This window comes from Pongo pygmaeus, chromosome 13 (genome assembly GCF_028885625.2).
Source record: "Pongo pygmaeus isolate AG05252 chromosome 13, NHGRI_mPonPyg2-v2.0_pri, whole genome shotgun sequence".
Lineage (NCBI taxonomy): Eukaryota > Metazoa > Chordata > Mammalia > Primates > Hominidae > Pongo > Pongo pygmaeus.
The window spans coordinates 127913217-127937924 of record NC_072386.2 but is presented as its reverse complement, the minus strand read 5'-3'; the positions used below and the strand labels follow the sequence as shown (position 1 = coordinate 127937924).

At 62.4% G+C, this 24708-nt stretch overlaps 3 protein-coding genes across 11 annotated transcripts in view; 2 read left to right on the top strand and 1 right to left on the bottom strand.

Annotated features, from left to right (window-relative positions):
- Positions 1–1842: 1842 nt before the first annotated feature.
- On the top strand, positions 1843–2959 carry TMEM210 (transmembrane protein 210). Its single transcript, XM_054500631.2, has 4 exons — positions 1843–1972; positions 2136–2271; positions 2469–2498; positions 2724–2959. Exons 1-4 carry the CDS (start codon positions 1885–1887, stop codon positions 2911–2913), a joined length of 444 nt encoding a protein of 147 aa, XP_054356606.1. The 5' UTR covers positions 1843–1884; the 3' UTR covers positions 2914–2959.
- A 627-nt stretch (positions 2960–3586) lies between these two features.
- LRRC26 (leucine rich repeat containing 26) lies at positions 3587–5071 on the top strand. The gene is made up of 2 exons (XM_054501602.1): positions 3587–4554; positions 4640–5071. Exons 1-2 carry the CDS (start codon positions 3873–3875, stop codon positions 4975–4977), a joined length of 1020 nt encoding a protein of 339 aa, XP_054357577.1. The 5' UTR covers positions 3587–3872; the 3' UTR covers positions 4978–5071.
- Position 5072: 1 nt separating this feature from the next.
- Positions 5073–24708, bottom strand: part of GRIN1 (glutamate ionotropic receptor NMDA type subunit 1) — a 31234-nt gene continuing 11598 nt past the window's right edge. For 2 of the 9 annotated variants that reach the window (XM_054501593.2, XM_054501594.1), the window contains 16 exons: positions 16872–16993; positions 16625–16799; positions 15113–15257; positions 14932–15015; positions 12632–12773; positions 12413–12540; positions 11753–11917; positions 11556–11674; positions 11330–11442; positions 11108–11256; positions 10844–11001; positions 10517–10678; positions 10172–10281; positions 9936–10081; positions 8518–8628; positions 5073–6407 (listed from right to left, as the gene is read on the bottom strand). In XM_054501593.2, coding sequence (XP_054357568.1) covers positions 6291–6407; positions 8518–8628; positions 9936–10081; positions 10172–10281; positions 10517–10678; positions 10844–11001; positions 11108–11256; positions 11330–11442; positions 11556–11674; positions 11753–11917; positions 12413–12540; positions 12632–12773; positions 14932–15015; positions 15113–15257; positions 16625–16799; positions 16872–16993 — 2146 coding nt within the window. In that variant the 3' untranslated portion in view covers positions 5073–6290. The other 7 variants (XM_054501592.1, XM_054501595.2, XM_054501597.1 and 4 more) reach the window with 4 other exon arrangements.

Genomic DNA, 24708 nt, shown 5'->3' with positions numbered 1-24708 from the left:
GGGACAAAGGCCCTTTGAACCGGTGCCTCGAGTCCCGCTCCTGCTGCAGCGCCTTCCCAGGCTGTGAGCTGCGCCTGGTTTCAGTGCTCCCACCACTGTCCCCAGATGCCCTTGCTGGTTCCCACATGTCCACTGTCCTGGGCTCCTGCAGCCGCCGCCCAGCACCCTCCTACCTCTCCAGCTCTGGCCTGTTTGAGCCGTCCCGTTCCGTGGACATCCCTGCACCCTCCTTGCTCTGGAGAACTCTGTTTGCCTCAGGGCTTGAAAGAGGAAGTGGCCGGGATTAGGCAGGCACCAAATGCACAGCCTGTGCCCGTCAGGCCTCTGCCCCGCCGAGGAGGGCTGCTTCCGCCAGTGCGGTATCTCCCCTCTAGCCCTGGGCCCTGCCACCTGCTCCACTTCACTCCAAGGCTGTGCTGCTGTCACAAAAAGAGGGACCCCTCTCCTGATTTCTGGTGGGGGGGTCCTGATTGCTCTGACGCCCCCTGTCCCTCCTCAGGTGGTGGCCTTGCCTGAATCCCGCTGTCCATGGCCACCACCTGGCCCCAGGCTGGGTGTGCCATTGTCCTAACCAGGATACAAACCTGCTGGGCTGGCCTGTCGGGTGTCACTGCCAGCCTGGCTCTGGTACACCTTTTGTTCTGTGTCTTGTGGATTCCATCTCTGGTTGTGTCCTGAAGACAAGGGCGAAGGGTGCATCTCGGGTCACGGTGTCACTCGGCAAGTCAGAGGTCGGAGGATCCCAGCAGGAGGGTGCCTGTCAACAGGCGAGGGGGTCCCTGGTGACCAGGGCCACTGGGGCCAGACTGTGCCCGCCCCACCCCCCACGCCCCATGGGTCCTGAGCTGGCAGGAGGCCTGGCCTCGGTTGGCTGTGGGGCAGGTGTTTCCTTCTGCTGCCTGGTGGTTTGCTTGGCAGGTCCAGAGGAGGGGAGGCTGGGAGGGCAGGGGCCTCTCTCCCAGCCTGGAACAGCAGGTTCAGGGAGGAGGCTGAAACCAACCCTGGCCATGCCGGCCTGCGGTCGACTTCCTTGGGCAACGCTTGCCTTTTCTGCAGAGGGAAAAGCTCCTGGGGGCTCCAACTTCAGTGACACCTTTAGTCTGGAGCCTTGGATGGGGGATGTCTGGGAGGCAGGGCTTGGGGTCCTGCTCAGACAGGGGTGGCCAGTGTCCCCCCAGACCTTTCCAAGTTGATGGGGGATTCCCTCGGGTGCCGGCAGCCCTTCTGACCTGAGCTTTGCCAGGGAGTGAGCCAGACCCTCCCAGAAGCAGTGGTGAGGGAGGCTGGGTGCAAGCCTCTTAGCCCTCCTTGGCCCCTTCCTGCCCCGGCCCTGGAGGAAGGTGACCTGCAGCCAGCTGGAGCCCAGCCCACACGCTGAGCTGCCGCAGCCCTTATGCCAGGAGGGAGCTGAGGCCGAGGCTGCCTGCCGCCCACCCCGCAAGGTTGCCAGGCCACCACACCCACATCAGGGCCTGGAGTGCTGCCCACCCCCTTTCACTGTGAAGGATTTGGCCGGGTGCGGTGGCTCACACCTGTAATCCCAGCACTTTGGGAGGCCGAGACGGGCGGATCACGAGGTCAGGAGATCGAGACCATCCTGGCTAACACGGTGAAACCACTGAAGGACTGCCTGTAAGACCAGGCCAGCCCCACTGCTGCCTCTGCCTCAGAGCTGGCCTGAGCTGGCCGGGCTCTCAGGCCTCTTGTCCACCCTACCCGTCCCATTCCCAGAGCTGCTTGTCCATGGCTCCTTGAATTGCAGTGCCCAAGGGCAAATGACACACTGGCATCGCGAGCCCCCCCACCCCCACCTCACAATCCCACTGTGAAGTCAGCGCCTTCCAACAGTTCCGTCAGAGGTGTGCAGTGGGGCCAGGGCTGGACATGGCCCCTGGTCCCTGGCCTGCGTCCTGCCTGTGTGGCGGCCCCCTGGGCCTCACATGTTTGTCCCTTCTGCTCATCCCTGCTGCAGGTGCCTTCTTCTGTCCCCGAACCCCGCTCCCAGCCATGGCTCCCCTTCCCCAGGCAAGGCGGGAACTCTGGTGTCCTTCTGGTGGCCACCAGGGCAGGGGCAGACTTGGGGGCCCTCCACAGGCAGGTGACCGGCCCGTGGCCATGTGGCCCTGTCTCTGCAGCTGGAACCTACTGTGAATGCAGCCTTGGCCTCAGCCGCGAGGCCCTCATCGCCCTCCTTGTGGTGCTGGCGGGCATCAGTGCCAGCTGTTTCTGTGCCCTCGTCATCGTGGCAATTGGTGTCTTGCGGGCCAAGGGGTGCGTGAACCCCGGGGCTGGGAGAGGGTGGGAGTGAGGCCAGGCTGCCCGCCCTGAGCCCTTGGTCTTGCAAGAGGGGCTTTACCCCCTGGGTGGGCTGTCACCTGGGGTAGAAATGGCGTTTCCTAGGCGTGTGTTGGGTGAGGTCCGGGGGCCCAGCACTGTTCCAGGACTCATGTTGGCCTTTGTCCCCTCAGTGAAACATGCCTGAGACAAGTGGACAACAGGTGAGCACCAGGGAGGCCCTCGAGGGGGGCGCGCTGTCTCAGAGGAGGCCCTTGGGGGGGGGAGCTATCCCAGGGGAGTCCCTGGAGGAGGAGGGGTGCTGTCCCTGGAGGAGGAGGGGTGCTGTCCCAAGGGAGGCCCTTTGTGGGGGTGCACTGTTCCAGACGCTGGCCTGTCCTGGGGGACCAGGACTCTACCAGCTTGTGCTGACCCGGCCCGTCATGCAGGTTGGTGGAGAATTTTGGGGTCCAGGAAGATCGCATGGACCTGCACCCGGTATATGTGGAGTCCCAGCTAATGGACGCTGACCTGGAGGTCTCCATGGTGCCACCACTAGAGGATCAGAGCCTTGTGGCCATCTCCATGGAGGCTTGTCCAGAGGAGCCGCCACCACCCCCACCCCTACCACCTGAGTAGGGCTGAGGGCAGCTGGGGGAGAGGAATTAAAGTGTATTTAGTGGTTGTGCACTGTCCTCCCTGCAGGCTCTCACACCCCTCAAGGCTGCATCATGGGGGCTGCACGCGCATATCGGTGTCATCAAAGCAGGGCACCCAGGCCCCACACCAGGTTCCCCTGTTCCTCTGCCCCAAGGCAGGAAGCCATACCCCTAATGTTTCCACCTTCTCTGCCACAGCCGGTCAGCCCGGCTCCTTCCTGCACCCAGCTTTGGAAAGCCCCTAGAACAGGACCTGCAACTGGCAACTGCGAAGCGCACTGGGTTTAACAGGAGGACTTGGGCTGATACCCCTGCCCCACTGTGCTGGTCTGTGCCTCTATCCCAAGAGAGTCCTGGGGGGAGGGGTGGGGCAGGCACGCCTCTCCTGCCTCGGGTGTGCTGTCTCCCTCCACCCCAAGGCCTGTCTCCAACCCAGGCCCCATCCAGCATGGGAACGGGACCATCCCTGCGTGGGGGCCACTCCGCATATGCACGTTGGGATCACTTTGCTGAGCCTGGGTGGGGTCGAGATGGGTGAGGAGCAGGACCTCTGGGTTGCATTGCGTGTGGGCGCCTGTCGCAGCCGTGAGCTGGGCGGGTGCAGGTGGGCGGTGTCCTGCTGCTCAGGTCAGGGCTCCGCTGGCGCCCGGTGGTGGACAAGGCGGGGCGAGGTGGTCTTGATAGCGCTGTGGCCGGCGCTGAGCCAAGAGTAGTTTGGAGCTCCCGGACAGGTGGCTGGCGGTGCCGGGCGTTGGCTGTTTGCCCTGCCCCCGCCCGAAGCGTGGATCCAGCCGTGGGACAGGAACTGCCTGAGCTCGGGCCAGAGAGTTAATATTTGTGCAGGCGCCGCAGGAACGGGCTCCGCGGACGACGGGCTCCGGGCACGCACAGGCAGCGGGTCTCCCACCGCGGGTGCCGGGGTAGGGGGGGGCTGCCCCCATGCGGGGCCCTTCCTGGTCGCGGCCTCGGCCGCCGCCGCTGCTGCTGCTGCTGCTGCTGCTGCTGTCGCCTTGGCCTGTCTGGGCCCAGGTGTCGGCCACGGCCTCGCCCTCGGGGTCCCCGGGCGCCCCGGACTGCCCCGAGGTGTGCACGTGCGTGCCGGGAGGCCTGGCCAGCTGCTCGGCACTCTCGCTGCCCGCCGTGCCCGCGGGCCTGAGCCTGCGCCTGCGCGCGCTGCTGCTGGACCACAACCGCGTCCGTGCGTTGCCGCCCGGTGCCTTCGCGGGAGCGGGCGCGCTACAGCGCCTGGACCTGCGCGAGAACGGGCTGCACTCGGTGCATGTACGAGCCTTCTGGGGTCTGGGCGCGCTGCAGCTGCTGGACCTGAGCGCCAACCAGCTGGAAGCGCTGGCACCAGGGACCTTCGCGCCGCTGCGCGCGCTGCGCAACCTCTCATTGGCCGGCAACCGGCTGGCGCGCCTGGAGCCCGCGGCGCTAGGCGCGCTCCCGCTGCTGCGCTCACTCAGCCTGCAGGACAACGAGCTGGCGGCACTCGCGCCGGGGCTGCTGGGCCGCCTGCCCGCCCTAGACGCGCTGCACCTGCGCGGCAACCCTTGGGGCTGCGGGTGCGCGCTGCGCCCGCTCTGCGCCTGGCTGCGCCGGCACCCGCTGCCCGCGTCAGGTGAGCTGCTGGGGACGCGGGTCGGGGTCTGCAGGGCGGTGCGGCAGCCGCCACCTAACGCCGCGCCTTTGTCTGTGTCCCACAGAGGCCGAGACGGTGCTCTGCGTGTGGCCGGGACGCCTGACGCTCAGCCCCCTGACTGCCTTTTCCGACGCCGCCTTTAGCCATTGCGCGCAGCCGCTCGCCCTGCGGGACCTGGCCGTGGTGTACGCGCTCGGGCCGGCCTCCTTCCTCGTCAGCCTGGCTTCCTGCCTGGCGCTGGGCTCCGGGCTCACCGCCTGCCATGCGCGCCGCCGCCGCCGCCGCCTCCGCACCGCCGCCCTCCGCCCGCCGAGACTGCCGGACCCGAACCCCGATCCCGACCCCCACGGCTGTGCCTCGCCCGCGGACCCGGGGAGCCCCGCCGCCGCTGCCCAAGCCTGAGCGGCCGCGGCCGCCTGGAGCGCTCGAAGCTTCCCCCATGCCTTTGCTCTCCCTTTACACTGTGCCGGCGTCAACAAGCGACACAGACAGAAAACTGCGTGACATTCCTTTAGGCATCACCACTGCATACACCGGGAGGTGGGGGTTGGGCAGTGCGCGCCTGCACCCTGGGGATGGAGGGGCAGAGCGCGGCTGCGCACGGGCCGCACGGGGAAGGCACGCGCTCGGGCCCTGGGAGTGCTGGTCCTGTACAAGGTGGCGGGCTGGTCACGCACCCGGAACGAGGGCGGGGGCGGGCGGGTGGTGCTCTCCCGTGCCCCAGGTGCAGGGCAGGGTTGAAGACAGTCCCGAGCCAGCGTCCGGGGAGGCCCGTTCTGGGCTGCAGGCCGGACGAGGAGAGGAGGGGCTCAGCCCTCTCGAGTCTGGAGGAGGCGGCCCGAGGCGGCGGGAGGCGCTGCCAGCTGGGAAGTCAGGGACGGCCGTGGGGGAGGGCAGGGCCAGCCCAGCGTGTGGGGTCAAGGGGCAGACGGGGTGTGGGTGGGCGGTGCCGCAAGAAGAGGGGAGGGTGGAGCTCAGGCTGCAGAGGAGCGCAGGCGCCCGAGGAGGGGCGACCCAGCCAGCTGGGGCCATGGGCCCCACTGTGGCTCAGGCTGGTGCTGCGGGAAGGATGGGGCTGCCGTCTCTGCTCCAAGCCCCTCCACCTGGGGCCAGTTAGCCCCCGCTCCCCACTGCTCAGAGACCCCAGGGCCCTGCCTCTGCCGGAGCGCCCTGCGGCCCTGCCCAGCCGACTCAGCTCTGCCCCGTCCTCAGCCGCTCTGGTCCGCACCTTGGTCCAGCAGGGGCTGCCCGCCAGGCAGCGGTGCGGGCGGGCGGACGGACGGGAGGCCCAGGGTGGGCAGTCTCTGGGGCGGGTGGGCTTCCCTCAGGCCTTCCCGAGCAGCAGGACCCATCAGTGTCCTCGGCCGGGCTAACTGGGCAGGTGGGCGCCTCCGGGGGCCTCACACCACGGTGCTGACCGAGGGATCTGAGAGGTTGAGCGGGCCCGTGATATCAGTGGGATGGTACTGCTGCAAAATAGAAATACACAGACAAGGCGCCCGTTAGCCCCACGCTGGGGGCACGCGCGGGGCCGGGACGGGGTGGACCGGCCAGCCGGCCAACCGGCGGGCGGGCAGGCGCAGCCTGGGGGAGGCTGGGGGTGCTCCTCCCCCGACCCCGTGGTGCTCCGGGGCTCTGCGTGGGCCGGGCCGCTGTCCCGTCCGTCTGTCTGTCTGTCTGCGGGGGAGGGGGCAGAGGAGGGCGGGCGGGGAGTCTCAGCTCTCCCTATGACGGGAACACAGCTGCAGCTGGCCCTCCTCCCTCTCAATAGCGCGTCGCGGCAGCACTGTGTCTTTTTGGTTTTGCAAAGCGCCGCGTCCACCCCCGGTGCTCTATAAATAAGAACCAACAATCAATACCCGCTGGCCCCGCCGGCCGCCAGGGACCCCAGCCCTCAGCGCCCAGTGCCGCCCTGGCCCGGACCGGCCACAGGACAGGGGCAGGGGATCTCCGCAGCCGGGCTGACCCCACCCTGCCCAAAGGAGCCCCCCACCCACGCCTCCCTCTGAACAAGCTCGCAGCCCCAGAGACCAGGTGGGAGCTGGGCTGCCCTCCCCTGCCCAGACCCCCAGCTGGCAGTGCCCCCCACAGTTCAGCCTTGCAGGGCGGGGCCAGCCCCAGATGCCACGTGATGCCAGAACTGGCCCCAGAGGACGGTCCCTGGCGCCCGGAGAGGCTTGGGTGAGGGTTCCGCTGGGAACATGTCCCGGGGAGGGCACCATGAGGGTCTCTGAGCTGCACCTGGCCCCGCTCCAGGCAGGGCCCTGGGACCCAGTGTCACCCTCTGAAAGTGGCCCATCACCTGCACGACATTTGTGCTTGCCTCCCGTGGCTGCCTGCCCCAAATGGCTGTTTCTCCTGTCTGCCCGGACACCCCCTCTTCCCCAGCCTGCCCAGCCCACGATCCCTGCGCTATTCCCCCTCCCTGTTCCCTGCGGGACTCCTGGCTCAGACTTTGCAGCATCGGCTCTGCCCGCTTTCCGCAGCAGGGGTGGCTCCAGGAATGGTGCTTCCACCTGCTCCTTGAGCCTCCAGTGGCCCCCAGGCCTACAGGCTCTCACTGTCCACCCATCCTGCATGCCAAGTCCCTTTCCCAGGAAGCTGAGCAGCCAGGCCTCATGGGTCCCTCTTGGGGCACCCTGGTGGCTTCATCTCGGGATTTGGCTTTCTTGATGCCAAGTCCTGTCTGTGCCCTGGAGGTCTGCCCCGCTTCCGGTGCATTGAGGGGCGGGTGGCTGCAAATCGCACTTCCTCCCCCGGGCGTAAGCTTCTCTCTGGTGATGCTGCTTACGGGCTGGGGGCTTCCTGTGGGCCAGACCGGCCCCCAGACTGCAGGGTGACCACGGGGCTGAGGTCTCTGCTGCCTCTCTGGGCAGCCCCTCCCCACCATGGTGCCTGGGCCTAGGGTGCCTCTAGCAAGGCTGGGTTCGCTCTGCGGGCCTCTGATCCAAGTGTGCATATCCACTACAGGGACAAGCTGCCCCGAGCAGGAGGTAGGGGGATTCTGGGCTCCAAAGGGCAGAAGGCCTGGCTCTTTGGGGTGGGCCCTGTGGGGTTGCTGGGGTCAGGAGCTGAGGTGCTCGTTTCCCTTCCAGAGGCCTCCCTGTCTGGGAACCTCAGTGTCATCCTGGGCTCTGCAGGCCAGGGCTTGTGGGGCCACCCCTACCCATTCTCAGACCCTCTGGGAGCTGCCGCCACACCTCCTGCAGGGCCCCTGCTCAGCCTGGGGTGGGAGCCACCCCTTTTGGTCCCACCCCACTCCCTGCCTGACAGTCCCCTGTGGCCGGGGCCAGTTCCAACTCCAGGCCCCAGCCGTCCACCCAGACGGACCCAGGCCCGGCCCCCAGCCCCCGGCCCACACAGAGACCACATGAAGATGCAACACGCATGGCTCTGGTGAGACAGGTGAGACAGGTGTCTGGGGGGCGGGGCCAGTGGCCAGACAGACGGACGGGATGGGACATCACAGCCACCCCCTCCAGGGCCGTCGCAGGGGCGCAGTGAGGGCGGCGGGCCCCTCTGGGAGAGGCGAGAGAAACGGGGACATAACAGAGAAGTGGTGTGGCCTCCCGGCAGCTGAGGAGTCCAGGACGGGGCCACGCTGGGCTCCCAGGGCCCCAGACCTGGCCCCGAGAGGTGGTGTGGCTGACTGACTGACCAACAAGATGACAGGCTTCAAGATGGTGTGTGGGTCATGGCAGAGGTGGGCGGGCAGACTAACGGAGACACACGGGGAAAGCCGAGGACCCAGGAGGGCCGGGGAGAAAGGTCCAGAGAGTGAAAGAGAGCAGCGTGGGCGGGCTGGGCAGAGCGGCCACCGCAGGGAGACGGGCAGAGTGGGCCACAGGAGCCCAGGGTCCGGGGCGGGGTGATGGGGCGGGAGACACACGCAGGGCAGGGCAGGTGGAGTCGGACGCGGGACTGGGGTGCTCTCCCCCTTACCGTGTCTTTGGAGGACCTACGCCTCTTGAAGCTGGAAGCCAGGGTGGAGGTGATAGCCCTAAATGTGGCTTTCTTTTTAGGGTCAGGCTCTGCTCTACCACTCTTTCTATCCTAAAATGAATATGTATAAGTGATTAGATGGCTAGGGTGGTGGCCACACCTGCCCTCGCCTGCTCCTGGGTGGGCCACTGCCCAGCCTGGCCGGCCACTTGGGCCCTCGCTCCTGCCTGCCTCCCTGTGCTGGACAGACGGGCCGACAGCAGATGTTCGAGGGTGGCCTCTTCTCCTGCCCGGGGTCTCGGGCCTGACCTTGCTCGTGCTGGGGCTGGGCTTGGGGGCTCTCGGCTGGCTCTTCCTGGGAGGTCCGCCTGGCTCCCTGGCTCCTGGGTGGCCCTGGCTTACAGGCGTCCCGAGGAGGAGGAGTCCTCTGAGGACTGGAGGAGTTGCCCCTCAGGCCACACCAGCTGTCTGCGTGGAGGCCACTGACCCCCAAGGGGCACACACCAAGATTCAGGAAGGGGCCGAGGGCTGGAGGCAGGTGTCGAGGTGGAATTGGAGTGACAGAGGCAGCTCCCAGGACTCTGGCCTCAGGTCTGATGGCCAGGTGGCCTGTGCCCGCCAGTGGTGGCAGCGGCCAGGTCCCCAGGGGACCTGTGGGGGCCAAGAGCAAGAGCGGGTGGATGAGAGGTGTGGAGCCTCCAGCAACCCCCATCCCCCAACAGCCCTGGCGGCACTGTCAGCTTCATCCCAGGACACAGGCTCCAGGACGGCACCCAGAGAAAGAGAAGAGACGGAGTGAACCGAAACTCGACCGCGGGCCACGAGCCCTTAGGCCTGTACAGGCCCACTGCCCACCCTGTCCCAGGTGGGCTGTGGCTGCCCTTGCTCGTGGCAAATTCTCATGGATACAACCTGGGCACCAGGCAGGACCGGACCTGGCCCAATTAGGATTGGAGTCATGGAGCACAAGGACATAGCAGGAAAGGGGGGGGTCTCCGAAGGGTGTCAAGGGGCTTGGGTCGGCGGAGGGCAAAATGCGTCTTGGACTCACGAGGGCAAAATGCGTCTTGGACTCACGTGCCATACACAGGCGGGCCCCTGTCTTACCCTGCCTGATTGCCTTCCTATGGAATGGGTACCGGCGGGCGACTCTGGAGACAGAGGGGCCAGGCGGAGGCTTGGAGCAGGGTGCATGGCCTCCCTCGGCCCCGGCTTTGCGGTGGGCAGCCACCTGCAGGCAGCCCCCCACCAGTGCTGCCCCCGTACCCTGGGAGCACTCACCACTGCCCCTGGCCATGGCTCCTAGCTCCAGTCCTGCCCACCGGAGCCAGAGCCAGTGCCACGGCCTTCGGGGATGGAGGAGGGCCGTGGCCAGGCCGGGCCCTGGGCACCAGGCCTCGGAGGGTGGCCTGCCCTACCTGCAGGTTCTTCCTCCACACGTTCACGGCTGCAAAGGCCAGCTGCATCTGCTTCCGGCGAGCATCCTTGTGCCGCTTGTAGGCAATCTCAATGAAAATCAAGAAGATCCCGGCCACGATGCCCCCAGCTACCAGCATGAAGACCCCTGTGTGCCGGGACCCAGAGCCTCAGTTGCTGGCCAGGGAGGCCGCAGCCCACGGAGAACCCACTCGAGAACGGATGAAGGAGAACGCACCTGCCATGTTCTCAAAAGTAAGGGTCGCAGGGGCGTTGCTGCGGGAGTCACATTCCTGATACCGAACCCACGTCTTGTCCAGGTCTTCCATGAAGCCATTCTCATGGGACCTGGGGGTGGGAACAAGTGAGCCTGCAGTGGGGCGGGGCCCAGGACGGGAAGGGGCACGCTGGGGGCGTGGCCGGGGCGGGGCGGGGGCGTGGCGTGGCGGGGCCTGCGCGGTGGAGTGGGGTGCGGCGTGGCGTGGGCAGCGCCTGGCCTGGGTGGGAAATCTGTGGTGGCCTCGGAGTGGTCTGGCACTGGCGGAGAGGGGCGGAGGAGGGACGCGGGCGCACGGACACTCACTTGAGGATGGACAGGGAGACGTTCTGCTTCCAGGGGCTGTCTTTGCGCATGCCTATACCGAAGCCCGAGCGGAAGAACAGCTCTCCAGTCGTCACCAGGTCGCACTTCTGCGAGGCCTCGAACTCCAGCACCGCCGAGTCCCAGATGAAGGCATGCAGCTTGCTGCCGGCAGAGGCTGAGTCACGGGGGCCTTGGTCCTGCCAGCCTGGAAGCCCCACGCCCGCGCCCTCCGGGGTGCCCGGCCCGGACGCTCTCCTGCCCGGGGAACGCCACCCTCCCCAACCCCGCACTTGTCCCGCCCCGCCAGGGTGGCCACCCGCGCCTCACTTGTCTCTCACGGCCTGGATGGCCTCCGCCGCACTCTCGTAGTTGTGCTTCTCCATATGCCGGTACATGGTGCTCAGCTCCACCTGGCGCCGGAAGTAGATGTCCACGGAGCTCTGCTTCACCGTGGCGTAGATAAACTTGTCCGAGGGGTTCCTCAGCTGCAGGGTCGGAGGGCAGGGCTCGCGGCGGCGGCTCCCCAGGCCCCTCACCGAGGCCGACCCCAGCTGACCTCGCATTCCCTCCCCCAGCCCGGCCAGGCCTCACCCGAGGGTCGTTGATGCCCGTGATGCGCTCCTCCGGCCGGTCCAGCACCAGGAAGGCCGCCAGGTTGGCGGTGTAGGAGGCCACGATGATCATGGCAAAGCCGGCCCACACCATGCCCAGGATGCGCGCCGAGAAGCTTCTGGGGGCGCCTGTGGGCGGGCGGGGGGCTCTGTCAGACCCTAGAGGGCCGGGGCGGGACAGGCGGGCCGGGCGGGGCCTTACCTTCCCCGATGCCGGAGTTGAGCAGGACGCCCCAGGAGAACCACATGGCCGAGGACAGGGTCAGTGCGTCCTCCTCCTCCTCCTCGCTGTTCACCTTGAACCGGCCGAAGGGGCTGCGGGGCGCAGAGGGCGGGCGGGAGAGAGGGCGGGAGAGGCGGCCCTGCCCCGCCCCTCGCCGGCTCCGCGCCCCGCAGATGGAGGTGTCTGAGTCCCGGGTCGCGCTCACCTGAAGCGGTCCAGCAGGTACAGCATCACGGCCACCACGTGCACCGACAGCCCCACCAGCAGCCACAGTGTGCTCTGGAACGGCTGCATGAACGAGTCCAGCGTGCTCCGGGGAATCTCCTGCGGGGGACGCGAGGTCAGCGCGGCCCCGGCCCTCCAGGGACCCCCCCCCCACCCCGCCACCCGGCCCCTGCCCACCTTCTTGACCAGAATAGTCAGGCCCTGGTACTTGAAGGGCTTGGAAAACTCGATGTACTGCGCGCGCTCGTTGTTTATGGTTAGCGGCGCCACGATCATGTCTGCCTGCCCGCTGAGCAGCTCGCCCATCATCCCATTCCACTCCTTCTTGTTGCTGTTGTTCACCTGCGAGGCGACAGAGCCGGCGGGGATGCAGGCAGCGTCCTCCCAGCTCCCGCCACAGGTACCCTCGACTGAAGCCGCCCTAGAGCACTCCGGGGGTCTTCTCCCCCAGACCCTGTCCAGCTCTCAGGCCCCACCCCAAACTCCAGCCCCGCCCTGGCTCGCAGGCCCCTCCCACGCCGGGCGGGCCCCACCATAGCCAGCAGGCCCCGCCCACTCCACGTCCCGCCCACTCCAGACCCCCGCATGCAGGCCCCGCCCACTCCTTGCCCCACCCACTTCAGGCCCCTCCCATGTCAGGCCCCACCCCAGCCCTCAGGCCCCGCCCACCCCAGGCTTTACCCACCCCAGGACCCAGCCCGCAGGCTCTGCTCACTCCATACCCCACTCACCCCAGGACCCCCCATCTGCAAGCCCCGCCTATTCCATGCTCCACCCACTCCGACCCCGCCTGCAGGCCCCTCTCACGCTGGTCCCCACCCCCGCCGTCCAGCCTACCCGCTCCTGTGTGCCGAACTTGCCATCCGCCACCAGGTGCACCTCGTAGGTGAAGTTCATGGTCCGTGCCAGCTTGATGAGCAGGTCGATGCAAAAGCCGTAGCAACACTGAGGCACCGTGTGGCGGGCTGGGTAGGTGCGGGAGGTAACTGCTGGGCTCCAGACCGCCCCGCGCCCCGCGCCCTGCCCCGCGCCCCGCGCCCTGCCCAGTGCACTCACGGCTGCCTGGCGACGTGTCGTTGGGCCCGGTGCAGATCACCTTCTTGACTGGGTCGCCGTTGACTGTGAACTCTTCCTTGCATGTCCCATCACTCAGCGTGGGCTTGACGTACACGAAGGGCTCCTGGTGGATCGTCACAATCTGGGGGGGAAGGGGAGACCCAGCCTGGACCACCGACCTAAGGCTGCCCAGGGCGGCAGTCTCTTCTCAGCTCCCAGCCTCCCCTGGCGCCCCTCTTAATCCCCGACGCCCCCTCCCTCCAGCTCCCCACTCCCTGCGCCGCCGGCCACTGCCCCTCTCTGGAGCTTCTTCACGAGCCCAAGTGTTCAGGACACATCCTCCCCAGCCACCGTCAGCATCATCTGCCTGCAGCCCCGGGGGGGGTGGGGGCTGGGGGCTCAGAAAAGACTCCTGGAACGCTAGACCCTTCTCTTGGCCACTTTTCCTCCAGTCTTGGCTTAGACATGATTCCCTCCAGCAGAGGAGCCGCTGATGTCCCGTGTATGCCAGGCATCTTCCTGGGGTGAGAAACAGCCCAGCCTGCAGGCTGACCCCCACCCTGCTGTGCCACCCTGCTGTGCCACGAGGACAGGGGCACATCCACGAAGCCGACCCTGCACCTGCACAGGACCTGGGACCTGTGGGGCCACCCACCCATGCCTCCCTTCATCCCGGCGCCCTGCCTGTCCCGGCCCCCAGCCCCCAGCCCCGAAGCCTTCAGGCTTTGAATGTAGGTCTCTGGCTCCTTCCTCTTGCCCATGTGTAATGCTCCACCGCTCCATGGCCTCTTCAACTCACACTCCTGCTTGGGCTCACCCTCCTGTCTGTCCTTCAGGGGACCATGGCCTGGGGGTGGGGAAGGGATCTGGGGCACAGGGGGCTGGAATAGAGTATAGCGCACTGCCAGAACTCTGAGGGGAGATGGTGTCAGAGCTGAGCCCTCAAGGTGGGCAGGGATCAAGCAGGTGCCTGAGGGCAGGTGGAGCAAAGGAGCCCGCAGTCCAGAACTGCAAAGGCAGGGAGGCATGGGGGTGGTGGGAGAGGCACTCTCCCGGCATGTCCTAGGGAGAGTGAGCCTGAGAGGGGGGCAGGCCCACCCTCAGCCTCCAGGCAGCATTTTGTCTTTTATCCCCAGGGGGATGAGGAGCCATTAAAGAAGTTGATTTGCTTTATAAAACTTTCATTATATTTTCCTGTTATACAGGTAATATATATGCTAGTACTTTTAAAAAATTAGTGAGGCCAGAAACAAATTTGTAAAAAGCCATCTGCATCTCACAGCCTAGATGGGGCCTTTTGGCCATTAGCGTTTGACTGTTGCTTTCAGACTTTTCAGTGTGAGGTGTCTGGGCTGCAATGAAACCCACACTGGCACTGGTAAACCCCACCCTGTCTGCAGAGCAAGGAAGGGAGCCTGGGTGAGAAGCTACAAGGGCTAGTGCAGAGCAGGGGAGGGAGCCTGGGTGAGAGGCCACAGGAGCCAGTGCAGAGCAGGTGAGGGAGCCTGGGTGACAGGCCACCGGGGCCGGTGCAGAGCAGGGCAGGGAGCCTGGGTGAGAGGCCACAGGGGCTGACACCAGGCTTCAGGGGTGGGCTCAGAAAACAGACAGGGTCAAGAGACATTTGAGAGCCTGGAATGACCGAGAGAAGGTTGGTGGGCGTGTCGCCTGTGAGGTCCTTGCCTTTGGCGGTCTGTGGTGCTACTGGGACTAGAGTGTGCGTGGAGTGGGGGTGGTGTGGCTCTGCCTGGGGAGGAACGGCCAGGAGAGCACCCTGGAGTAGGGAGCCAAGGGAAAGATGTTCCAGAGGAGGAAGCCGGCCGGGGCAGAGGCTGTCAGAGGCCCAGGGGAGTCAGGAAGGGCTGTCCCATATGGTGGAAGAGGACAGTTTGACCCGGTCCCATCAGGAGGCCATGAAAGCTGGAGGAGGGATGAGGAGTGTGGAGGACCAGGACTGGGGACAGCGAGTGCTGAAGCTGAGGTCTGCTTGTTGTCCCCCATCTGCTCTTCTCCAGCAGCGTCCTGTCAGACAACTAACTGCCCCAGACTTAAGTAGGGCTGAGTCAAGAGGGGCACTGGAGACCCCCTGTGGGATGGGGGCAGCTTCCTCTCCTCCCTCCTGTTCTCTCTGCTTCCTGTGCTGTGCCAGGTGTGCTGGACAGTGTCCAGGGGCAGCAGGCCCCACCCCCACTTCCTTTAGTGGCTTTCATTGACCTCACTGCACCCTCCTCCTTCAGGCCAGAGGGGGTGGATGGGCTGTCTGGGGTGGGGACACTGAGGGAGGTCTGTGGGGCCCGCACCTTCAGTCTGGTGGACATCTGGTACCCTCGAGGCTTCTCTGTCTCTCCGCCTGGCCAGATGATCTTCCTGTCATTAGGGATCACCTGGGGGTGGGAGTATGAGATGGAGGGTGGCCACGCAGGGGTCTTGGCCCCAGGACCCTAAGGCCCCAGCCCCCACCCCCTCATGACCCCCACCTACGTGGGTGCCATTGTAGATGCCCACTTGCACCAGCTTGCGGTTCTGCAGGTTCATGATGCTGTAGTTGGCGAACTTCCGGTCCCCATCCTCATTGAACTCCACGCGACCAGTCACCCCGTCCGCATACTTGGAAGACATCAGCACTCTAGGAGAGGAAGCATAGCTGAGGCTTCTCAGAGATGCTCCTTCTCCTGTTCCTCCCTGCTCCTTCTCCCTGCTCCTTCCCCCTGCTCCTTCTCCCTGCTCCTTCTCCTGCCTGCTGAGCAGCTCGGGCTTTTCCCTTGTCCCAGTCCCAAGAACGGAAAGATCAGCAGATGCCAGACCCTGGACACTGTGGTATCTGCCTGCACCAGATGGACGGTGTGGCTCATGACAGCTGAGTGGTTTCTGGGTGCCAGACCCTGCTTTCAAGGGCTTTCTGTGGGTTAAGACATTGTCCTCACAGCCATCCTGTCTTACAGAGACGAGGCAGAAGCTCAGAAGGATGCCTGCCCTCTTTTCAGCAAGTGAAGGAGAGGTTGAGCCGGCTGTCCTGTCTGGCTGGACACCAGGCTGTCCTGTCTGGCTGTGTGTGCTCGTGTGCATTGTACCCATCGGGCCACATCACTGAATCTGTATGCACACGTGATCCCTATGTAGGGTGCACCCCATGCATGTGCTTGTGTCACGTGTGTGTCATGTGCCTGAGTCTGTGTGCACACATGGTTCTGTGTATGTGTGTCGTGTGTGTGCACACGTGCTGCCTACATCTGTACTTATGTGGGCGTTGTGGATGGTGGCTCTGCACATGCTACTCAGTGGTTGGGGATCTGGGGGTGAGCTGGCATGGCATGGTGTCCAGGCGTGCTGTGAGCTAACTCCTGCCACACTGCAGATGTTCACTTGGGTCTCTGGGCCTTGGCCAGCCCTGGCTGTCTAAGGCCTGTGTGCTGTTCTTGGGCTGCTTGTCTGGCCTCCTGGGTCCCTGGAAGCTTTCAGTCCCCATCTGCATCAAGAGCCTCCTCCCAAAGGCTGCCACCCACACAGGGAGAGGGGTGCTGTTTCAGGGTGGGCTGCAGTGTGGAAAGTAGGGGCGGGGGCAGTGGAGCCAGTCCCCACTCCAGTGACAGCCCAGGTACTGGTGTCAGTGTTGAGAAGGCAGATGATTGTGCCATTAGATGTGGTGGTGCTGGGGGTGTGGGGGGAAAGGAGAGAAGTAACAGTGTCCAGAGGATGTTGGCAGCAGGCTCCACTGCAGTACCCCTGAGAGCGGCGCCGCCTACCTCCTGGAAGCGACCCCACCCACCTCCCCGAGAGTGCCCCCACCCATCTCTTGAGGAGCGCTCCCCCAGCTCCCTAAGAGCGGCCCCGCCTAGTCCTGAGAGCTGCTCCGCTCAGCTCTGGAGAGTGGCCCCGCCCACCTCCCCAAGAGCGGCCCCGCCCAGTCCTGAGAGCGGCCCCGCCCATCTCTGGAGTGACCCCAACCACGTCCCCAAGAGCAGCCCCGCCCAGCTCCGGAGAGGCCCCGCCCACCTCTTGAAGAGCGGCCCGGTCTTCCAGATGTTGGTGTTGCCCACGCAGCCCCGCGGCGGGTCGGTGATGTTCTCCTTCTCGAGGAGCTCGTGCACGGCCTGGGCCACCACGCCCACGGCGTCGCTGATGTGGGCCGACTCGTTCTTGCCGTTGATGAGCTGCAGCCCGAGGATGCCTGGGCGAGCATGCGATTCAGAGCCCGTGGGGGCCTCCCCGTTCGGGGACCCCGCCAAGGCCCAGCACTCACCGTCCGGGGCGTAGCGCAGGGCGTTCCCCGAGATCTCGCGCTCCCCGACCAGCCACACGTACCCGGAGCCCGTCATGTTCAGCATCGCGGCTGCGCGGTATACAGTGGCAGCATCGTCCTCGCTGTGGGGCAGACGGGGGTGACGGGCCAGGACTCCAGCACTCCCACCGCGGCGCTCCGCAGGCCCAGGTCCTCCTTCTCTGGAGCAGGGACCTGCCCAGCCCCCAGCCCCTCCTAGAGCGAAGCCTGCAGACCCCGCAGAGGCGCTGTGGCCCAGAACCCAGGAGCCTCCCAGGCCTCCGTTGCTGGCCCTTACCTTGGGGGAGCAGGGATGGGGTTAGATGCTGGTCCTTACCTTGGGGGAGCAGGGATGGGGTTAGATACCTGGCTTATGGGACTGACTTCCTTCTTGTGGCCTGCACCTGTGCTGCCCAGCACGCCCTTCCCTCCACCTCAGAAGGCCCTGATGGGGTCCCAGGACGGTAATGGATCACCATTGATCACTTGCTGGCCAGATACCAGGCACTGCTCGAAGTGTTTTACGGGGATTATCTTGTTTAACTTTCACAATATCTCTGTGTCCCGAGGGGAAGCGGAGGCACACCGGACACACAAGAGTTGGTAAGTGGCAGAGTCAGGACCCAAGCTCCTAAGACCTCCTAGACAGGCCACACCCCTCTGGTCCTCTATGTTCAAACATGTGAAATGAGGGGTTGGGGGGCTCTCTGGGTTGGCGAGATACTGGTGGATCCAGCGTCCTGGGGACGGCCAGAGATGAGAGGCGGCTTTCCCCCTGGGGTCTGCACAAGCAGCTGCCTTCGCCCAGCCACGCAGGCCTGGGGCCTGCGGGAGGACAGAGCCCAGGCAGGCCTCACCTTGCAGGCATGTGTGGTCTTGAGCTCTGCCAGTGTGCTTGCAGGTGGGACCCTGTGGACAGTGGAGCAGGGGACCTGGTCCTCTGGGGCTGGGGCCTCTCTGGTTATGACTAGGACCTGGAGGCCTGGTGGGACTCGAGGCCTTTGGGGGGGTCTTCCCTCACCCCCATCTGTCAGACCTTTCTCTGCAGGGCCTGACCTGTCTCCAGGTGGGCCTGGACTACCCCTGACACTTTGCTTCTCCAGACATGGGCAGCAGGGTTGGGTGGATTGCCTGAGGGTTGGGTAATTTTCACAATGCTTGACTCTGGAAACCAAGGTGGCCCTCCCCTCCTTGAGGAGGGTTCTGCCCCCAATTTTCTCGAGAATAAGCCCACAAAGAAATGCAGCCCTTCAGTGTTTGCTCTACATGACGATGCTATTGGAAGTCAGCGACACAAAACAGAGGTGCTCCCAGTAGCACTGGCCCAGTGCCCCAAATGAGAGCATCTAGCAGAGGCTCCGCACACTGAACACAGCACAGCTTGTCCAGCAAGACCCAACACCACACGTGTCATGGCGAAGCATGCCCGCTATCAAAGTGCCCACCAGGGCCTGACGGACAAGCCCGTCTTCTTGACGCAATTCAGGTCCATGACATGTGATGTGGTGGAAAGATTACGAGGAAAACAGTTGTAACCAAAAGCCTGATCTGTCCATCAAAACTCATCTGATCATTTTATGGAAATAGCTGATACCAATCAAGACAACTTCAGGAAAATGAAAAGTTTTGGAAACAAATTATCTGCACGCTATGGAAAATTGTCACAAATTAAGATTGGCATCATGTCTCTCTGCAAAACACCCTCAACAACCTTCACTAAGGAGGAGCCAAAATATGACAGGCTGAAGGTCTGAGGTCAAGAAGGCCTGTGCCTGCCGCTGCCCAGGGCTTGCCTCTCTGCACTCCTGGGAGATGGGCATGCTGGGTAGGCCAGTCGGCCTCTGCTGTGGGACTCTGGCCTCCGCTCCAAGGAGCTCAGCATGTGTGAGGAGGGTCCTTTCCAGCCCTGACAGTCCAGAGCCATTGCTCTGAAGTATTTTGAGGCCAGGCGCAGTTACTCATTCCTGTAATCCCAGCACTTTGGGAGGCTGAGGCAGGCGGATCGCCTGAGGTCAGGAATTCCAGACCAGCCTGACCAACATGGAGAAACCCCGTTTCTACAAAAACAAAAAAATTAGCCGGGGTGGTGGCACATGCCTGTAATCCCAGCTACTCGGGAGGCTGTGGCAGGAGAATCGGTTGAACCTGGGAGGTGGAGGTTGCATTGAGCCAAGATCGCGCCACTGCACCCCAGCCTGGGTGACAGAGTGAGACTCCGTCTTAAAAAAAAAAAAAAGTTGTTGGAGCTAGGGGCGGTGGCTGATGGCTGTCATCCCAGCCCTTTGAGAGGCCGAGGTGGGTGGATCACTTGAGGCCAGGAGTTCGAGACCAGCCTGGCCAACATGGCGAAACCCAGTCTCTACTAAAAATACAAAACTTAGCTGGGCATGGTGGCCTGCACCTGTAATTCTAGCTACTTGGAAGGCTGAGGCACAAGAATCACTTGAACCTGGGAGGCCGAGGTTGCAGTGAGCTAAGATTGTGCCACTGTACTCCAGCCTGGGTGACAGAGCAAGACTCTGTCTCACACACACAAAAAAAAAAAAAAAAAGAAAAGAAAAGAAAAAAAGAAGAAAAAAAAAAGACCAGGGGCGGTGGCTCATGCCTGTAATGCCAGCACTTTGGGAGGCCGAGGCAGGCGGATCACCTGAGGTCAGGAGTTCAAGACCAGCCTGGCCAACATGGTGAAACCCCATCTCTACTAAAAATACAAAAATTAGCCGGGCATGATGGTGCACACCTGTAATTCCTGCTACTCAGGAGGCTGAGGCACGAGAATCGCTTGAACTCCAGGGGGCAGAGGTTGCAGTGAGCTGAGATCACGCCACCGCACTCCAGCCTGGGCAACAGAGCAAGACTCTATCTCCTCAAAAAAGAGAGAGTTATGTTGGTGGGTGTGTGGTTGATGTGTGCTGTGGTCAGTGTACGCATACGTGTGGGGTATGGCGTGCATGTAGCATGGGTGTATGGGTGTGCACATGGTGTGTGGTGCACATGTGTGTTGTGAAGTATGTGCATGTGTGCTGTGTGTACATGTATGTAGGTGTACACATATCAGTGGGTGTCTTTGTATGTGGTGTATATGGTGGTGTGTGTGCCTGTATCTGTATGTGTAGATGCATGTGTGTATGGTGTATGCATGGCACATGTGTGTACACATGTGGTGTGTATGTGGCATGTGTGCACATGTGTATGTGTTGTGTATGACCTGTACCTGATGGTGCATGTGTGCGTAGAGATGTATGTGTAGTGTGACTATGGTGTGTACATACATTTGTGCGTGTATGCATGGTACATGTGGTGTGTATATGGCATGTGCATACATGCGTATGTGTTGTGTGTAACCTGTACATGATTTTGCAAGTGTGAGTAGAGATGTATGAGTGGTGTGACGGTGTGTGTACATGCATTTGCGCACGTGTGTGTATGGTGTATGCATGGTACATGTGTGTATATGGCATGTGCATACGTGCGTATGTGTTGTGTGTAACCTGTACATGATTCTGCAAGTGTGAGTAGAGATGTATGAGTGGTGTGATGGTGTGTGTACATGCATTTGCGCACGTGTGTGTATGGTGTATGCACGGTACATGTGGTGTGTATATGGCATGTGCATACATGCATATGTGTTGTGTGTAACCTGTACATGATTCTGCAAGTGTGAGTAGAGATGTATGAGTGGTGTGATGGTGTGTGTACATGCATTTGCGCACGTGTGTGTATGGTGTATGCACGGTACATGTGGTGTGTATATGGCATGTGCATACATGCGTATGTGTTGTGTGTAACCTGTACATGATTCTGCAAGTGTGAGTAGAGATGTATGAGTGGTGTGATGGTGTGTGTACATGCATTTGCGCACGTGTGTGTATGGTGTATGCACGGTACATGTGGTGCATATATGGCATGTGCTACATGCGTATGTGTTGTGTGTAACCTGTACATGATTCTGCAAGTGTGAGTAGAGATGTATGAGTGGTGTGATGGTGTGTGTACATGCATTTGCGCATGTGTGTGTATGGTGTGTGCATGGTACATGTGGTGTGTATGTGGCATGTGCATACATGCATATGTGTTGCATATGACCTGTACATGATTCTGCATGTGTGGGTAGAGATGTACGCATGGTGTGACTATAGTGTGTGTACATGCATTTGTGCACGTGTGTATGGTATGTGCATACACATGTGGTGTATGGTGTGTGCTCATGTGTGTGGATGTGTGGTGTCCACCTGGTTCCTGTGTGCACGCACCTGTCTGCCCTGACCATGTCCCTTTCCCTGGGCTGGCCTTTTTCTTAGGGCCATGTCTGGAAGCGTGGCCTTGACCCTGAGGCTGGCAACACAGGGTCAACCTGTGGGACCTCAGTGCATGGCTCAGGGGCTCATTGGCTGAGAAAAACCAGTGGAGAAAATGCCCCCTCCCCTCTCTGTGGGGACCTGGGCATGGCGGGGTTCTGTGGATTGGTTTTGTATGTGGTTTTCTCTCCCATGTCCTGTTGGTCACTCCAGTTAGAATGTAGCGATCAGGCAGGTCTAGCTTGATGTGAACTTGTCTATTGCTGAAGTGGCCAACAGTGGAACAGGTATGTTTTAGGGCAATCGATTCCTTGAGTTGACCCATCTTGGATGAAGAAATCTTCCACTTCCCAGCCAGCTGTCTGTCCATTTGTTCACCTGCCCATCCATCCTTTTACCCTATCACAGCCACAGAATCTCTCTCAAGCTCTGTGATGAGTGAGGGAAGTGTAAACAATTCAGAAAATAACAGAAGAGGCCACAAGTGGCCGAGCACGGTGGCTCACTCCTGTAATCCCAGCACTTTGGGAGGCCGAGGAGGGCAGATCATGAGGTCAGGAGATTGAGGCCATCCTGGCTGACATGGTGAAACCCCGTCTCTACTAAAAATACAAAAAAGTAGCCGGGCATGGCGGCAGGGGCCTGTAGTCCCAGCTACTTGGGAGGCTGAGGCAGGAGAATGGCGTGAACCCGGGAGGTGGAGCTTGCAATGAGCCGAGATTGAGCCACTGCACTCCAGCCTGGGTGACAGAGTGAGACTCCGTCTCAAAGAAAAAAAAAAAAAAGAAGAGGCCACAAGTTCGAGACCAGTCTGGCCAACATGGTGAAACCCGTCTCTACTAAAAATACAAAAATTAGTCGGGTGTGGTGGCTTGTGCCTGTAGTCCCAGCTACTCGGGAGGCTGAGGCAGGAGAATCGCTTGAACCCAGGAGGCAGAGGTTGCAGTGAGCTGAGATTGTACTACTGCACTCCAGCTTGGGAGACAGAGCAAGACTCCCTCTCAAAACAACGAAAAAGAAAATTAACTCCTGAGAGTCTGGCGGGGCTTTCTCTAAGAGGGGCTTTTTCTGGGCGGGGCTTTCCCTGGGTGGGGCTTTCACTGGATGGCATGTTTCTGCGCGGGGCCTTCCCTGGGTGGGGCTTTCTCTGAGTGGGGCGTTCTCTAAGTGGGACTTTCCCTGGGTGAAGCTTTCCCTGGGCGGGGCTTTCCCTGGGCGGGGCTTTTTTCTGGGCAGAGTTTTCCCTGGGCGGGTCTTTTTCTGGGCTGGGCTTTCCCTGGGCTGGGCTTTTTTTCTGGGCGGGGCTTTCCCTGGGCGGAGCTTTTATCTGGCCAGAGCTTTTCCTGGGCGGGTCTTTTTTTCTGGGCGGGGATTTCCCTGGGCTGGTCTTTTTTCTGGGCGGAGCTTTACCTGGGCTCGTCTTTTTTCAGGGCAGGGCTTTCCCCGGGCGCGACTTTTTTCTGGGCGGGACTTTTTTCTGGGCGGGGCTTTCCCTGCGCGAGTCTTTTTTCTGCGCAGGGCTTTCCTGGGCGCGACTTTTTTCTGGGCGGGGCTTTCCTGGGCGCGACTTTTTTCTGGGCGGGGCTTTCCCTGGGGAGGTCTTTTTTTCTGGACGGGTCTTTCCCTGGGCGGGTCTTTTTATGGGCGGGGCTTTCCCTGGGCGGGACTTTTTCTGGGCGGGTCTTTTTTCTGGGCTGGGCTTTCCCTGGGTGGGGCTTGTATCTGGGCGGGGCTTTCCCTGGGCGGGTCTTTTTTTTCTGGGCGGGACTTTCCCTGGACCGGTCTTTTTTCTGGGCAGAGCTTTTCCTGGGCGGGTCTTTTTTTCTGGGCGGGGCTTTCCCTGGTCGATCTTTTCTCTGGGCAGGGCTTTCCCTGGACTGGTCTTTTTTCTGGGCAGAGCTTTCCCTGGGCTGGTCTTTTTTCTGCACGAGGGTTTCCCTGGGTGGGCTTTTTATCTGGGCGGAGCTTTCCCTCGGCAGGTCTTTTTTCTGGGCGGGACTTTCCCTGGGCGGGCTTTTATCTGGGCGGAGCTTTCCCTTGGTGGGGCTTTCCCTGGACGGGTCTTTATTCTGGGCAGGGCTTTCCCTGGGCGGGTCTTTTTTCTGGGCTGGGCTTTCCCTGGGCGGGTCTTTTTCTGGGCGGGTCTTTCCCTGGGCGGGCTTTTATCTGGGCGGAACTTTCCCTGGGAGGGTCTTTTTTCTGGGCGGGGCTTTCCCTGGGCAGGTCTTTTTTCTGGGCGGGGCTTTCCCTGGGCGGGCTTTTATCTGGGCGGAGTTTTTCCTGGGTGGGGCTTTCCCTGGCAGGGTCTTTTTCTGGGCGGGGCTTTCTCTGGGCAGGTCTTTTTCTGGGTGGGGCTTTCCCTGGGCGGAGCTTTCCCTGGGCGGAGTTTTTCCTGGGTGGGGCTTTCCCTGGGAGGGTCTTTTTTTCTGGGCGCGGCTTTCCCTGGGCAGGGCTTTCCCTGGGCGGGGCTTTTATCTGGGCGGAGCTTTCCCTTGGCGGGTCTTTTTTTCTGGGCGGGGCTTTCCCTGGGCGGGGCATTCCTTCCTTGGGACCTGTGCATACCCCGACCTGGCCTGATCACATCTTTAAAAATCTTTTTTCCTGGAGCCCAGGCCAACCCTCCCTGGGGCCTACAGTTGGATGAGTGGAGTGGACAAGTGACTTATGAGCCTAAAGCCGAGTGCAGGGGGCGTAATGGGGGACGATTAGTGCCTTTTTATAGCAGCTGCAGGAGGAGCAGGCAAGGCCCCGTGAGCAGCTCTAAGCAACAACCCTGCCTTGGGCTGGGGAGATTCCTGCCTTCTAGCCCGAGGAGCCCTGGCTGGCCCCACCCTGCGTTCTGCCCTGGTGAGGGGGCTGCACCTGTCTCCGTGCCAGAGGGTCATTTGATGGACCGTGGAAATGGTGGTCTGCCCTGGGACTGAGAGTGTCGCCGGCTCTTTCCCATATGCAGGGCTGGAGGGCTGGGCTGTGTTCCTCTGGGTGTTTCACTGCTGTTTTGCTCTGCTCTGTTGGAGCCCAGCAGAGCTTTTAGGTCAGGGACAGTGGGGTTTTGGCTGTCCCATGGGGCGAGGCTCCTCACCCTGCCCTTCCCCACTCTTGCTTTTCCTATTCCCAGTCACCCAGCCTTTCCCTTCCCAGAAGAACCTAGCCACTTGCAAATAAGGAGCTTTTTACAGTGGGCTCCTCCCCGAGGTTGCTCTGTGGCACCGGACCCTGTCCAGAGCAGCCTGATTTCCTGGGTACCTAACTGATTTCCCCTTAAGCTGCTGCTGCAGCTGTTGCAATCCTTCAGTTGGGAAATCTGGCCCTCTCCCTGCTGTGGGCCTTTTCGCCTGGCACACCTGCACATCACTTCCCTGGGCCTAGTCCCTGGCCCCAGGCCTGGGCCTTGTTTGCACAGGTTTGCCCCCTTGAGTTGCGGGGCTTCCCAAGGGCAGGGTCTCCTCCATCTCCCTCTCCCACAGCCCAGCTCAGGGCAGCAGCAGCATGTGACTGTGGAATGGGGAAGGGCCCAGGGA

What these genes read in the sequence shown, in the direction of transcription:
- TMEM210 (XM_054500631.2), top strand. Translation starts at nt 1,885, where the DNA reads ATGGCCCCTGGTCCCTGGCCTGCGTCCTGCCTGTGTGGCGGCCCCCTG. An exon ending in TCTGCTCATCCCTGCTGCAG is followed by an intron (nt 1,973 to 2,135) that starts GTGCCTTCTTCT and finishes CTGTCTCTGCAG; the next exon opens with CTGGAACCTACTGTGAATGC. An exon ending in CTGAGACAAGTGGACAACAG is followed by an intron (nt 2,499 to 2,723) that starts GTGAGCACCAGG and finishes CCCGTCATGCAG; the next exon opens with GTTGGTGGAGAATTTTGGGG.
- LRRC26 (XM_054501602.1), top strand. Translation starts at nt 3,873, where the DNA reads ATGCGGGGCCCTTCCTGGTCGCGGCCTCGGCCGCCGCCGCTGCTGCTG. An exon ending in GCACCCGCTGCCCGCGTCAG is followed by an intron (nt 4,555 to 4,639) that starts GTGAGCTGCTGG and finishes TGTGTCCCACAG; the next exon opens with AGGCCGAGACGGTGCTCTGC.